This window comes from Lepidothrix coronata, unplaced genomic scaffold, assembly GCF_001604755.1.
Source record: "Lepidothrix coronata isolate B3197 unplaced genomic scaffold, Lepidothrix_coronata-1.0 Scaffold71, whole genome shotgun sequence".
Classification (NCBI taxonomy): domain Eukaryota; kingdom Metazoa; phylum Chordata; class Aves; order Passeriformes; family Pipridae; genus Lepidothrix; species Lepidothrix coronata.
In genome coordinates, this window is record NW_016690251.1 from 4,007,490 (window position 1) to 4,022,392 (window position 14,903).

The 14,903-nt window shown below is 40.5% G+C and overlaps 1 protein-coding gene across 1 annotated transcript in view; it reads right to left on the bottom strand.

Annotated features, from left to right (window-relative positions):
• The window catches only part of PPP3R1 (protein phosphatase 3 regulatory subunit B, alpha), a 39,061-nt gene extending 24,410 nt beyond the window's left edge, over positions 1 to 14,651 (bottom strand). The window contains exon 1 of the mRNA XM_017818817.1: positions 14,398 to 14,651. Coding sequence (XP_017674306.1) covers positions 14,398 to 14,400 — 3 coding nt within the window. The 5' untranslated portion in view covers positions 14,401 to 14,651. The remainder of the gene's footprint in view (positions 1 to 14,397) is intronic.
• Positions 14,652 to 14,903: the final 252 nt, after the last annotated feature.

The following is a 14,903-nucleotide window of genomic DNA, read 5'->3' on the forward strand; positions in this document are numbered from 1 at the left end:
AAATTCCCTTTGCCACATTTAAAACAGAAAGTCTTATTAAAAAAAAAATCAATCTTTATTTTGGATATACTTATTCCATTTGCTCACAAGAAAACAAGTGATAATTCTTTAGAAGATTCTTCCCTCTAACATGTACGTCAGGTTCTACCACATCCACCTCAGGAGGCAAGAAAGACTGCACAAGCCTTAGGAAAAGCCTGCAGTTTACTCCTTAGTCACCATCTAATCCAGTCATGCCTCTGCTCAAGCTCTGTCAGTCATTTTAAGGGAAACCACTTGTCCCCTGGCTGGCAGTTGGCCAGTCACTTCTGCTATGCTTTATTTAAATCCTTCACTGTCCACGGGGCTCCTCCAATGTGAGATATTAATGGCTTAAGGCCATCACAGTCAAGTAACTATTCTAGGATATCATAGGGAAGCCCTAAACCAATGAAGCAAGAAGCAAACCTGAAACCAGAGATGGGTACTGATGCCAAAGACTCGACCAGACAGGAAAACTAAAGGAATCAAGGCTATAATTATAAGAGGATTCATCCTTTATCTTCAATACACTGATTGGCTTTATTATTATTAAAGGAAACACAGACATAAAACCAATTTCAAATATAATATTTTATTCAAATAGAATAGCCCCACTCATTTAAATTTTTAATTTTTTGAATTTCAAGTGTTCAGGACTGAAAAGCAATCCATAAAGTTTGTCCAGTTACAGCAGGGATTTTATAGTTTATATTCATACACATAAATGCCATAGCTCTTCCTATCTGAACTCACAACCACTGAGTTTTCAGCAAAAATCCAAACTTGCATGATCTTGAAGGTATGATAAAATATTTGGTTTGATATACAGACACACAACACTATTTACTTAGCAGCAGACAAACAAGAGGTGTCTCCCAGAAAAAAAAATTGTCATCCAAGACAGAATAAGACATACAGATCCAGCAGAAACACCAAAGAAAGCAGTTTGCCAAGCTGCTTAAGAAGAAAGTACGATCAAAGATAAACACAGTTTTACTGCAAAGTCTTTTTCCTAACTTTGGAGGACAAAAGAAGCCAAGTCAAAGCATACACTGATAATACCATTCATAGATACGTATCTATCCCCACAAACAAACTCACACAAGTTTGAGGAAGACATAATAAAAACCGAAATAACGAGATTATTTTAAACTTAACTCAATAGTTACCTCTGTAATACGTGTGACTATTCACGTTTTCTATTTTATGATCTCCCTAATAGAGCTTGCAGTATTGTCAGGTAGACAAGAGTAAATAAACAGTGCCAGAGACAAACACAGTGAGTTTTTAAAACGAGGTGAGGCAGAGAATTGATTGTGTCACATACAGAAAACTAACAAATTAATCTTATTTGAAGGAGAAAAGCAAAATCTCATGTATATGAGAAACCACAAGCTCTCATACAAAACAGTAAGAGCTCTCACTGCAAAAACTTGCATAAACACAGCAATCTGTAAATAAAAACTTGAGAGAAAAGCAGTGACAGGAACAGAAGTGTTAACTTTATGAGCTAAGGTACAATTCACAATTTTGCTTTTGGCGGTTCCCAGCTGCTACTCTTTAGAGGCAACAACCCAGCCTGCTTATGCAATCACTTCAGAGCTGCATTTCTAAAGCTTGCATCACTCTCGAAAATTCTCAGAACCCTGTAATTTTAAGTGCATAAATGAATAATGAACTCTCCAAAAGCCAAGGAAAGCAGTTTCCCAGGAAGACTGTGAAGTAACTCAGCCTTTAGCAGGGGAACAGTAAAGTTCTGCCACCACTAAATCACAATAAATTCTGATGTAATCAAGAGTTCACATTGGGAAGTCTTTGGGGTAAGACAGGTTGCTCCTCCATTGCCTCTGGAGGAGTCACAAAATATTTACAAGGTACTAATTTATCTGTTCCACTTATGTTAATGTATTGCACAAGCCTCTTCACTGGAGTTTATTCAATTCCTGGAGCTAAGGAGGAGGCAACAGCAGCTTTCTTCTCAACTTTAAAGATAACTGCAATTAAGTTTCTAAATCAATCCACCCCATGACTGTGCTGTTACATGGACTAACCCCACTCTAGTGAAAATGAAATCAGGCTGTCCAGAAAATTTGTAATCTAAGTACACGGAAAGGTAGAAAATACAAAAGACTGCAAGGGAACAGACATATCAATGACAAATTACAAAAAAATACCCCACAAACCTGAAACAAACAAAAAACAACCACAAATCTTTATGCATGACAAAAGTAGCATTGAAGAGTTTTAGAGTATTTCAAAGAAGGCAACTTGGTAAGTATGTAGTGCAAAAGCTTATCTGAAGAGTATGGGAGAAAGCATAAAAAGTGACTGAAGTTTGTAACAAGTGACTAAGGTATCATGGGATTATCACAGTTAAGGGTCAACATCTTAATGACAAAGAAATTACATCAACTTGCAGTTAAAAGGATATTAAAGAGAAACAAAAAACAAAGCATATACACTGATCTTGTTCTTTGGGACACTGATGGACATAAACTGGATATCAGACACTTATGATCTTCTCCAATTTAATCACTTCATTAATAAGAAGGAATTTTTTTCCCCTTCAATGGTGAATATGAACATAGAAAATCCAAGCAACTGCACACAGTAAATTGTGTCACACTCCTGTGAAAGAACAACAATTTCAGATTTGGAAAGTAGAATAACACAGAACAAAGGAAATAAAACTTCACTCAAAACATTAAGACTAAGTATGCAAGCATCACTGAGAACCTGGAAGGACTACAAAGTTGCACAGGTTTCACCAGGAATTAAAATGGATTATACTCAAGCTATTATTTAGCATCTCATACTCTGTCAAATGAAGAAAGATAAAACTACCCAAAAGACTCAAAACATTCATTATGCAGGTAAAATATTTAGTAGGTAATTAAAGCTCTTTCAGCTTCTGCTTTTCTCTGCAACAATTTGGAAATAAAACAGATTTTTCCCAGAAAACAGACAATGCTCAAAACACTTCAACACAAAGCAATAGAAGAGTGGTCCATCCAACAAAACAGAATTAATCACTGGCTGACCTACATATAAATTGAAACAGAACAGTTACTTTACAAGAAGACATTAAATGACCTAAAGCTATATTGAAATATAATTTGCTATCTATAGACACGCTCTCATGAGGCTGCCTTCAATTAGGCCAATTTAATTCTCTGTACTTCCAGGTACTATAAAACCAAAAAGAACTAGGGAGCTTCAGCAAACAGCTCTCCAGAACAATCCCAGTAAAAACTCTGCCAAGTTAATTGGTACTCAATATCCCTGCAAAATTAACAGAAATAGTTAAAGAATTATATTCTCTGTAATATTTCCAGTCAAGCACTCCTGCTGCTGGATTGATGAGGAGTGTGAAACACAGGCTTTCTTTTCTCTCTTTGGTCATTTGTGGAAATTGGTCACTTAAAGGTACAGGACTTGTTACTGTGCTTGCAAACTTAAACTTATTTTTTGAGTAGTCTTCAAAAAGCTAAAAGCAAGTGCTATCAACATCTGTAGAATCAAAAACTACCTCTTTGAAATACGATTTGTGACACTCCAAATAAAAGGAATGAGTAAAGCTTAGGACAGCACAGTCTTTTGAAGTTTCTGAACTTCCTGAATTTGCTTGTACCAATAAGATCACACGTAACACTGAAAGCCTGAACTCTACAGGCAAAAAACCCACAATCATTATATCAGTTTCCTCCTACTACTCTTCTGCAACGCTGTGAGCATTAGAAAGGAGTAAGAGTACTTCTCTTTGAAGAGGGTTTTCCAAAATGCAGAAAAGGAGCTACAGCAGTCACAGAACCCCAAGTGAAGAAAACAAATCCCCTTCCTAATTTCCGCAAGAAATGGCCACAGATCCTTGTGCCTCATCAAATGTATCTCACATCTGTATCAGGCTGAGACAAACATAAAAGATGAGAATGTACATGGAAATAAAATGGACCATATTATCCTCCAACAGCAGCCAACAAACGCATTAATTAACATATTTGCTCCTCATGTAGTTCATAAAGGTCCCTTGCCACAAACTGTTAACCAAGTTGAGCAAGCAAAGATCACTATCAGGTAGAAAGTAAGTTTAGATGGCTTCATATTTTAGGGGGTTTAGACACAGCAGATTCACTGCAAGTGGTATCTGTAGAGAGGAAAGAAAACAGCAAAGATACATTAACAGATTATGCTGCAACATATAACAGTACTATGCTCCTTAGTGTAAAAGACTACACTGCAGTTGAATATAATTTCCTGTTCAAGAAGCAGGTTGGAAACAGTCAAGAACAACATGACCTGTACATCTTTCTCTACCAATTGATTATCCTAAGTTCTTAGGTTTTACCAGTGTATTCAGTAATGCGTTAAGTGTAAAGGGTAAGGCTTTGGGAACAGTTGCAGATGTATTTTAAATGAATCTGAGAAGGCCTGGAGGAAAAAGAAAGACAATGCAGCTCTACTGCACACAACAGTTTACTAACAGTTTTATTAAAACACCCTTGAGCAGGGAAGTTTAAGTGCCAATTCAGAAAGTACCAGCAGTTCACACAGGCTCTACCACAAGGGCTTAAAACAGGAAAGTCACATAGGCCAGCACACAGTACTGCACAAACAGGCTGCAGAAATAGGTGCTGTCGCCAGCCCTTCTTCCCATGTAACAAACTTATAAACAGTTCAGTATCACTTAGTGTGGGAAAATATGAGTTTGAAAGGAGGTGAGTGTTCTAAGCCTGCACAACAAGAAGGGAGAAAGGGGAAACAGCACAGTAAAAAAGATCACAAAGTAGGCCAAGTGTCATTCAGGATCCATCACAAAAGAGGCTGAAGAACATTGTGAAGAGCTGTGAAAATGACACTTTATCTCAAAACAGAAAAGACAGTTCAAAAATGGGATTTGATTTCACAAACTGACAAGGACAGAAAACAATCAGGGAGTCAAAGATGCAGAACTGGGAAAGATGTGCAAATCAAAGGAAGAAGCAGACTGTACTGAAGGGGAATTATTGCACAGATACTGAATTTGAAAAATAGAGATTATTTGTACTCTGGTATTCTTAACCATAGTTAACACTAATCTTAGTTATTTTCTTTGTTTGTTTTGTTTTTTTACTAAAGGAAAATAACTTAATCAGAACTTATTGGTGCCACCTATTAAACTGAGACATTTTAACAAACTCAGGTTTAGTTTATGCCATTCAAGGATTCATGAAGAATTCAGAAAAGAATAAAGGTGAGCCATATGGTTTGAAAACAGGCCCTACCAAAACTCTGATACAATATAGAGGGATCAAAAACACTGTAATTACAATATTAAGAATTTTACACAACATTAAACAGGTCTTCTGGGCATTACCAGCTTCCATTCTAAGTGAACACTTAATTGCCAACACTCTAGAACTTCAGAAAAAATTAGCAACTGGTTTTCTGAAAAAAGATGCATTGCAAATTTCCAACGTCTTCTAATTATCACAGACTTCCCAATGAAAGGAAAGCAAAATGAAATCTAGTAAAACATAAAAAATACCACAATGCTTTCAATTAAGGTTTTCACTGCTATGGAGTATTCCAAAACCTCGAAAGAGTTTTCTTTATATAACCTGTGTCATGGAGAAACTACTGACTTATCATAATGCTGAGATGAATGTCCATTCAGGAGTTGGTTATATAAAGTAATATTCAAATGTTATTTAAAAGATAGAATATTTTAGGTAAAGTTCTTCAGGGCAGGAACTGACTTGTTTCTTGTATTTATATACAGGAATGTAAATACTGAGTATCAAATAGAGACATCTGTCACTTTGTTACAAGCTAATAAAAGGGTACTCAAAAGATTAAATTAGAATTCCAACCTAGTTTCAGTAGCTTATAAACAATCATGTCAAATGTTTGAAGAATTATCTAAAATCTCATTACCAAAATACTGCCAACATCTGTAAGTGAAAGGTTCGTAGCACTTGCTAAAGAAAAGATCCCTTCATCCTGACAGAAGTCAAAGCTCATTAATTGCTGTAACTGGCAATACAACCAGAAACAGCTGTTCCTGAAGAGCTGTAAATTTTTTCAAGTCATAAATGTACATAAAAGCAAGCATAAAAGTACACACAATGCAGCATTAGAAAAATTACTACTACTTATATGGTCTGCAGGTCCCAAAATAAGTCAAGCAGATGCACCCCTGCAGAGCACCAGTGACTTCCAGTAATAATTCCCAGTCGCTCCCAATCAAGACTCCAGTCCAAGGCACAGTACAAGTAAGTGCGTCCAACGCCCCAAAGACCGACCCAACTGTGCATGTAAACACAACCTGCCCTCTGAACCACAGGCCGTCATCTTTCTGCTACTCCTCATCTCATCTCCTCATATGCCATACTTTCCAAAATTTACTGTTTGCAAACCTTAAAGGCAGCAGATAAGAAATGTGCGCACATCTGTACACCAGTAATATGAACCGCGAACCAAAGAACGCTTCTGATTTTAAAACAAGAGTTTTAACAGCTCTTTGGGACACACTGCGTAACATGGATGGACTTCACACACACTGCACAGAAGCTGAGCAACAGCTCTTAGAAAGAAGCCAAGATAAAACCCCTGCTAAACCCTGTGCACACTCTCTCCCTCAAAACAATTTTTCTGGAATCTTCAGATGCTCTGCCCCCTGCTACAGAGCAGTGAAGTATTACTACATCATGCAATGCCTAAATTCTAAATCACCATCTTCTCCTTCCACTCAGTTTTAGTCCCTTTTACTCATATGACTTTTTGTTTTCTCACCATGAAGGGACATTTTGTCACCTTCTAACTCACTGTTCCATTTTTTTCAAGGCCTCTCAAAAGAGAATTTTTCAGAACTGACCTTTGGCAAACTCAGCTGCACCAACACTAGAGGTGCACTCTAATATCCAAGACTACAAACTTACTAACCTATCATATTTTACAAATTACATGTATTATTAATCTGATTTTTCAATGCACTGTCTGAAATTTAAAAAAAAAAACAAACAGTGGTACCTAATGCAAACGCTTTAATCTTATTACTAAAATGAACAAACTGTTTTGAATAAAATGTTTCAGGAAAACTAACACTGTTTTTATAAGGATCACTGAAAAAGTTTAAGAATAAGTAAAGAACAGATATTATGCTCGACACTCCTATGAAGAACAGTGATTAGAGTACCAAGATAGCCTATTTAAGCCAAATATAAAAATCAAGTCTATTTATTCATATAGCATTTTTGTTATTGCTGTTTAGAAGTTCTTCTGTTTATCATGGGTTTTTTTCCTAGACTTGTTAGCAGATCCACATTCAATAAAGCTTTAATCTAAAAAAATCTGTGAAGTGACACTTCAGCATTACCAACAAAATTGACCCATGACTGCTCAGATACCAAGGTGCTAAGCCTGTTAGCAGTGGCTCAATACTAAATTAAACTTCCCCAAGGGAACATCTTACACATACAGCACTGAAAAGCTGTTCATGCCTGCCGAGCACACGAGTTCTCCTTCACAAGTTCAGGGCTGAAATCATATCCATGAAGTTCAATTGAAAAAAAAAAAAAAAAAAAGAACCTGAAAACAACTCCTTTTAAAGTCCTCTCTGCAAGTCATAGGATCATTGACCAGAGGGAATTCAAGTGACTTCTTTCAACTTCAGTGATGCTATTCAGAACCTACACAGTCAGCAGTGAAACAACAGTTTTTTTGGTTTTTACCACCTATTCCAAAAAACCAAAACACCTGAAAACATACACAGAGGGCTACTCACAGGGTGACAACAGAAAAGAGGTAGAAAAATAGTCTTGTGGCTTCTAGATGCTGAAAATAAAGGGTAAAAAACTTCCATATTTGTCACAAATATACTGGAGGAAGAAAAAGTTCCACAGCATTTAAAAATGATCCAAGGATTATATTCTTGTGAGAATCACAGCCAAATCTATTTTTCCAGTAGCTCAGTGTCTTCCCTGGCTTTCATTTCTGGGCTTCCTATCTGTTATCCCATTCCTTCCTCTCCTGCCCCTCCCAAATTCTGACAGAATTTCATCAATAGATGCCTTAACACATTTTTTTTTTTAAATTTCTACTTTATGTAACACTTAGACAATGTTATAAAGTGTTGTGGACTTCAAGCTGGCTGAATAAGCACAGTATCAGTTTACTGGGGGAGTTCCTGTTCTTTGCCTTAAGTTTGCCTAAAAACGTTCATCAACACAGACTTTGCAAATATTCACCAACTGGCACAACCTGTTTACAGCTCAGAAGCCAAGATTTTTACTGGCAGTTCAGGAGAAATGTTGTCCTTTAATCCACAGCATTTAAAGGGTTTCCTAGACTTCTTTAATGCAGTTAAGGATTATTTATATCCTGAGGGATTCTTCCTTTATTGTGGAAGGGAGTATCAATAGCAGGGCCAAGTGACTGTCAAGTTACAAGTAAGTCAGATATAGTCTCCAGCATGTTTTGCAGCATCAACAACCCCAATTGCCTGTGGCTGTGGTAGGTACAATCTAGCAGCAATATACAAAAAGTGGTCTTTCTGTTTGTGGAAAAAGCCTAATGAAGTACAGCTACCAAACCCAAACTTTCAAGCTACACAAAATGTTAAGATTAAAAAGAATAGACACTCCAAAAATCACCTCACTTGAAAGACATGGGGTTTATTCTTAGACACACCTGAAACTTAACAAAAAAAAACCAACCAAAACAAAAAAAAAAACCAACCAAACAAAAAAACCCAACTCTGAATAGGAAGACAAGCCATAGTTTAAGCTTAACCCTGGTTAAAGTCACCTCAGTATTACTAAGGAAATACAGTATTTCACACAGTGACCAAAATAATGTAGCTACATCATACATCAGGCAGAACATATTGCTTCTAGTCCTGTATTTCCCCAGAATACCTGAACTGGTACACGGAAAGATCTGTCTGTTCCAGATTAAAAGACCTTGGTTCGTGTCCAAGTCTTTCCCACTTCACTCAGCACATTAAGGCAATCTCTGCAGCCAATCTTTCTGACACTGCCAGTGTCAAGATTACTTTAGGCTACTGACATCGAAGAAATACAGTAGCTTTTATGGGACATTAAAGGCCCATTTCCAGGTCTAATCTCTAAAGGAAGTTGCTTTAAGTGGCAAACACGGTGTTACAAAGCCGTTGGAAGAAGGTAGTGTGTGACCAAGCTTTTAATGGTTGCACACCATCCCATGCCCCAAGCCCAACGGACAATACACAGCTCAAGACCTCAAAATTTGTAGCAGTTAATTTGATTCAGACATATTTCTCTTCAGAGCTACAAACACATCATCCATTTCCAGTATCACATCCTAATGTTAGCTTCTAAACAATAAAAGGGACCTTGGGTAAGTTATTACCCTGCCATGACCTCAATCCTTTTTCATGTGCAGAACAGGGACAATATTTACCAGCTCACAAGAGCACAGCAAGATACGTTCTTACAGACTTTGGGAAAGAAAGAACATGTTTAAGTAATTTATATAATCAAGTCAGCCAATAAAATTCTTACTGTTTCCAGGAGTTCCAACTTTTTTATATTTTAATTACCATTGGCCTGCAAGTCAAACAACATGCCTATTTTCTAATGGCATCCTACTCAGAGGTTCCAACTGCGTGACCTTTAAGCACAAGCACTTTTCATTCCTCTTTTGATGTAGATCCATGTCTTTCATCATTCCTTCCCCATCACTTCAGTCTTTACTCCCCCATCCTCACAGTGCTTGCTCCTCCAGAAGCAGAGGAGTTTGATCGTGACAAGGACATTGCACAGTAGCACCTTCCCTGTTTCTGCTGATTCTGGCAAAGAAACAACATGTAGGAAGCACGGGAACAGCCAGCTCCCTTTGCCCCCATGGTCTTTCTGTAGGGAATACAAAGGAATAAACAAGCTCAGGAAAATAGAAAATATATAGTCCAGAAGAGGAGAAGGATGGAAAATTGGGAAATGTGTCACTAAATGAATTGGCTACCAGTGAACAAAGAACAGCACAGTGCATTTTTTCTCCCAATTACAAGTTCACAAATGGTATTCCACAGAGCAGGGAGAACAGGCTTGGGAGGGAAGAGGAAAGGCAAGGAAATTAAGAGAAAATTGCTTTCAAGAAGTCATATATTAGCTCAAATCACAAAAAAATATTTTTCTATGAATACACTTTTCTGTCACCATTTCACGTAATTAAACCAAAGTCATAAGAATTTCATGCTCAACTACCATTCAGACTTAACACGTTTTAGGAGAGGGTACAATTTTCTTTAGTGAAACACAGCTAAACACAGGCAGTAAAAAAGGGGAAGGAAAGCAAAATAATTCTTCTAACTAGAAGGGAAATCATAGCAATGTTGAAAAAACCTTATGCAAGTGTAATTTATGAATTACAGTAGGAGAACACTATTAAGCACACCTACAATTAAAAAAGCTATTCCTTCTGTAACACTGCCAGGTGAGCACTGATTCAACAGCCAGCTACAGGAAAGCTGCAAGATCTTCATTGCTGGATTCAACCTTTTGTAGGTCTTTCTGACACAAAAGATGGAAATGGTGGTTCCTCAGGACAAGAGAGACACAGATCTGGAGCGGGTCCAACAGAGGCTACAAAGAATTAAGGGACTGAGTGTCTTTCTTACGAGGAAAGGCTGAGGAAACTGGGCCTGTTCAGCCTCGAGAAGAGACGACTGAGAGGAGACCTCACTAATGTGTGAAGGGAGGGTTTCAGAGGATGGTCCAGGCTCTGCTCAGTGGTGCCAAGCAATAGGACAGAAGGCAAAGGGCAGAAACATGCACAGGAAGTTCCACCTGAATATGAGGAAGAACTCCTGTCCTGTGAGGGTGACTGAGCACTGGAACAGGTTGTCCAGAGAGGGTGTGGAGCCCCCCTCACTGAAGATATTCCAGAACCATCTGAATGACCCTGCTTGAGCAGGGAAGTTGAACCAGATGACCCACTGTGGTCCCTTCCAACTTGACTGTGAGGAGGCAGAAGCAGACGAAGAAATGGTTTGGCACAAAATGCCCATTTCTGCCTCATCTTGCTTCCTCAGGAATACCAGAATTACTGAATCCGCCTTTTCTGGCACTGATTGACAGAAGACAGTCCCATCTCCTTTAAGATATGAATAAAACCCACAATTTAAACATTATTAATCTCACTCCCTTAAAGTTTCCCTTTCATTGCTAAGCCAGATGCATTCGTTAGATGATGAATACACTGAAGTTTCTGAGGTATGCCCACCACAAACCATTCTCCCTTCAACTACTCAATTTTTATTCCTCCCTGTTGTTAAATAATCATATAAAACCAGAATTCTACTTCTACCACAGAAATGGTGAAAAAAATAGAATTACTTTTAAAAAGTCTCTCTCCTTCTGCATCAACAGGCCCTATCTTCCTTTTTAGATCACATCACATCGTTCAGGAAACTTGCATATGCAAATTGGCCTCTGAGAATCACTTCCAAAATAAAATCTTCCATTAAACTACCTGGCTTAAATAAGCCTGCAAAAAACTTCACACTTGCACATGAACCTCACAGTTTGAGCCCTAGACCATTTATTCCACCTGTGGCAGAAGCTCATCAGTGGGCTGGAAGACAGACCCTGTGAGTGCCTTTCAGTTCCTGCCAGCTGTTACAAGACTGAACTGACTATCCAGATATTTGTCATGATAGCAGTGAAATTATGATTTCATAACGGAATAACCAGTTTTTTGTTCAGCTAAGAATCAAAGTACTTAATAACCTCCCTGCTAAATAGCAAACAATTATTTAAGATGGTCTTCCGGGGTTCTTTTTCTCTGTTTTATTGCAAAAAAAAATGTTTTGGTGGTTCTTGACTCCAGTAATTTAGGAACAGTGTTAAATCAGTTCTGGCTGGAGAAAATTCACCAGAGGCACTACTGCTCAAGTGAAGTGAGTCAAAACAAGGGAACAGTGTAGCTAAGATGGGTGCACTGTGTAATATGTTTGTGGTGATTCCTGTAGAATTCTGTGGCTTCTGTACTACAACTATAAAGTTCAAGAGCTGGATATGAACCAGAACACAGACCATCCCAAGAAAACACAATTTATCTATCCAAAACTAAGATTGTTTAATACCTTCTGTCTGTGCTGTTTACCTTTTCCTAGAAAACACTACTCAAAGGAAAAACTTGCTAAGTCAACTCTGACAAAAATAGCTTATCAACATTACTTCTGGCATTATGTAATGGACTCATCATCGTATGCTCTGACAGATTATTTTAGAACTGGCTATACCAAAGCATCCAGAACTACATTCTTTGACTCACTAGATGTTTTTATCTTAAGCCACCTACTATGAACACAACAATACATTCACCTTTTTTTTTTACCATAACTGTCAGATCTCTGGTCCTGTAAGAACACAGAAGAAACGTTGCTCCAAGTTGTGAAAAACAAATTGCTCTGTTCTAATAACACAAAGGTTTAAGCAAGATGTACTCTGTCATTAAAACTGAACTCTTTCAGTGAAAACATCCACTGAGTAATGACAATAAGAAGTACGGCAACTGAAATGAAACGTTGGGAGTGTTTTTGTTAAAATGTTTAGTCAGTTTTCAGATCACAAGGCACCTAAGATCAGGTGTTACCCGAACCAGTGTAGTGATACAACCACAGGGAAAAATCTCCCAGCGTTGTTATGCTTCTGTGAGAAAACAAGCACATTTACTGGTAGAGATAATATCCAGCACACCTTTTTTTCACAGTATCTGCATTTCCACATTGCAATGGATCATACACAAATACTATTCATGAAGTGACAAAGTAATAATCAACATGATTATACCACCAAAAAATGACAGGATGGAGGGAAAAACTAATCAAAGGTAATCGTACCTGAAAGTTAAGTTCATTACAAGTCATTAACACACACACGGGCATCACAATTAAACAACATTTTCCTTCTTTTTGTGTATGTTAGTCTCTCTCATCAGGCAAGTCTTTGGGAACAAAATTTTCACAGAAGTCCCAGCTACTGGTAGGAGGAGCACAAGTGTTCTGTGGGAGATGATCACTGTCCATGATGATCTATACACTCACAGTAATTAGCAGTATTGCAACCGTGGCCTAAATTATAATAACTTCTTTTTCTTTTTAAGTCTCAACTTTATTAATACCTTGTTCTTAAAATACAAGCGTTTTTTAATCGTGGTCTTAATGCACTCCCAACCGGAACAAAACCTTTACACATTTCAAAACATTTATCTGAATGCACATCTAACAAATATTAGAGCGTACACAAATAAACAGCCTGAGCATGGCGCATTAGTTTCTGCCACAACTTTAATTTTTAAAGGAAACTCTGCAATGCCCCGCTTAAAAACAAAAGGAAACCCATTTCTGACCCCCAGGCCCTGCGAGGTCTAATGTGAAATGTGATAAACAGCTGGCCTTGCTGTGAAAGGGTTAAGAACGAAAAAAATTTAAACCGCTTGCACTTCTCCAGCTGTAAAACCAAAATATTGCCAGGGTCTTCCTGCAGCCAGGGCACCGGATAATTTAGGCTAAAACAAATGTTTATTAAAAAAAAAAAAAAAAAAAGGGCGTTGATTTCTTGGCAGCGGCGAAAAGCAGGAGACAACCCCTAGTGTCGACGTAAAATACTACAGGACTCCATACTGTATCTCCGGGTTAAATTTTACGGCAGTAAAAAGGGAAATTTAAACCGTCATGATCGAAAAAACAGAGCGACTGTCCCACACACGCACCTGGACACACGGCATACCTCACCTCAAACCATCCCATCTGGAAGCGCCAGCTCCCAGCACCATCCCCGTTAAAGAGCACATCACCCAGCCCGTGGGCTACGTGCATTCACAGCTTTGCGGGCCCTGCACACCAACAGCACAGCGCTGCTGCTGCACCGGGGGCGGGGGGGGAGAACCCCGCGGAGCTGCCAAACAACCCCCGCACGGCACCGGGGTTTCGTTTTCCAAACAGCTCCCGGTGCATCTGGAGAGCAGACGAGGCGCAGCCCCACGGCGGAGCGGGGGGGAGAACGCGAACCCCCCGGGGTGCCGGGGAAGGGAAGGGCCGAGCCCCAGCGCTGCCGGGGCGGCGGACGCAGGAGGCGGGGAAGGCTGCGGGGCTCCGTGGGCGGCGGGGGGAAGCGGGGGCAAGCGGGGGCCGCGCCCGCCCCCGGGGAGCGCCGGGAGGGAGGGAGGGGAGCCCGGCGAGGAGGACGTGGCCGGCCCGGGGGCGGGAGGAGCCGGGTCAGGGGCAGGGCAGCGCCGGGGCCGCGGGGGTGGGGGGCCCGCCCGGCCCGGTCTGGAATATTCCGGCGGGGCGAGAGCGGGGGAGGTGGGAAGAGCGAGCGAGGGAGGGAGGGGGGAAGCGAGAGGAGGGTCCCTCACCATGGCGGCGGGTGGGCGTCAGGCGTCTTCCCCCGCTGATGAATCCGCCGAGCCCCGGCCCTCGCTGTGCGTCGTCCGGCGTCGCCGGCGCCGTTGCCGCTCCCCGGTCCCGCTCCTCCGATCCCGCTGGCGGCCCCGCTCCCCGATCCCAAATCCCGGCACTGCGGCAGAAGCTCCGCTGACCCGCGCACGGAGCGAGCGAGGGAGGGACGGAGGGAGGGAGGGAGGCAGGGAGAGAGGGAGGGGGCGCGAGCGGCGCTGGCGCGGGGCGGCGGGGGCGGGGCCTCCCACATCCGGGCACTCCGCCGCGTCGGGGCGGGGCCGGGCTGTGACGTCACCGCGAGGGAAAGGGGGGAGGTTTGGGGGGGGCAAAATGGCGAAGGGGGGGTAACGGCGGAATCGTCAAATCATCAGTGTTGGAGGAGACCTTTAAGGTCGTCGAGTCCAACCGTGAACCCAGTACCACTGCCGACTGCTGTAACCCATAAATCACTGTAGTCCCTAAG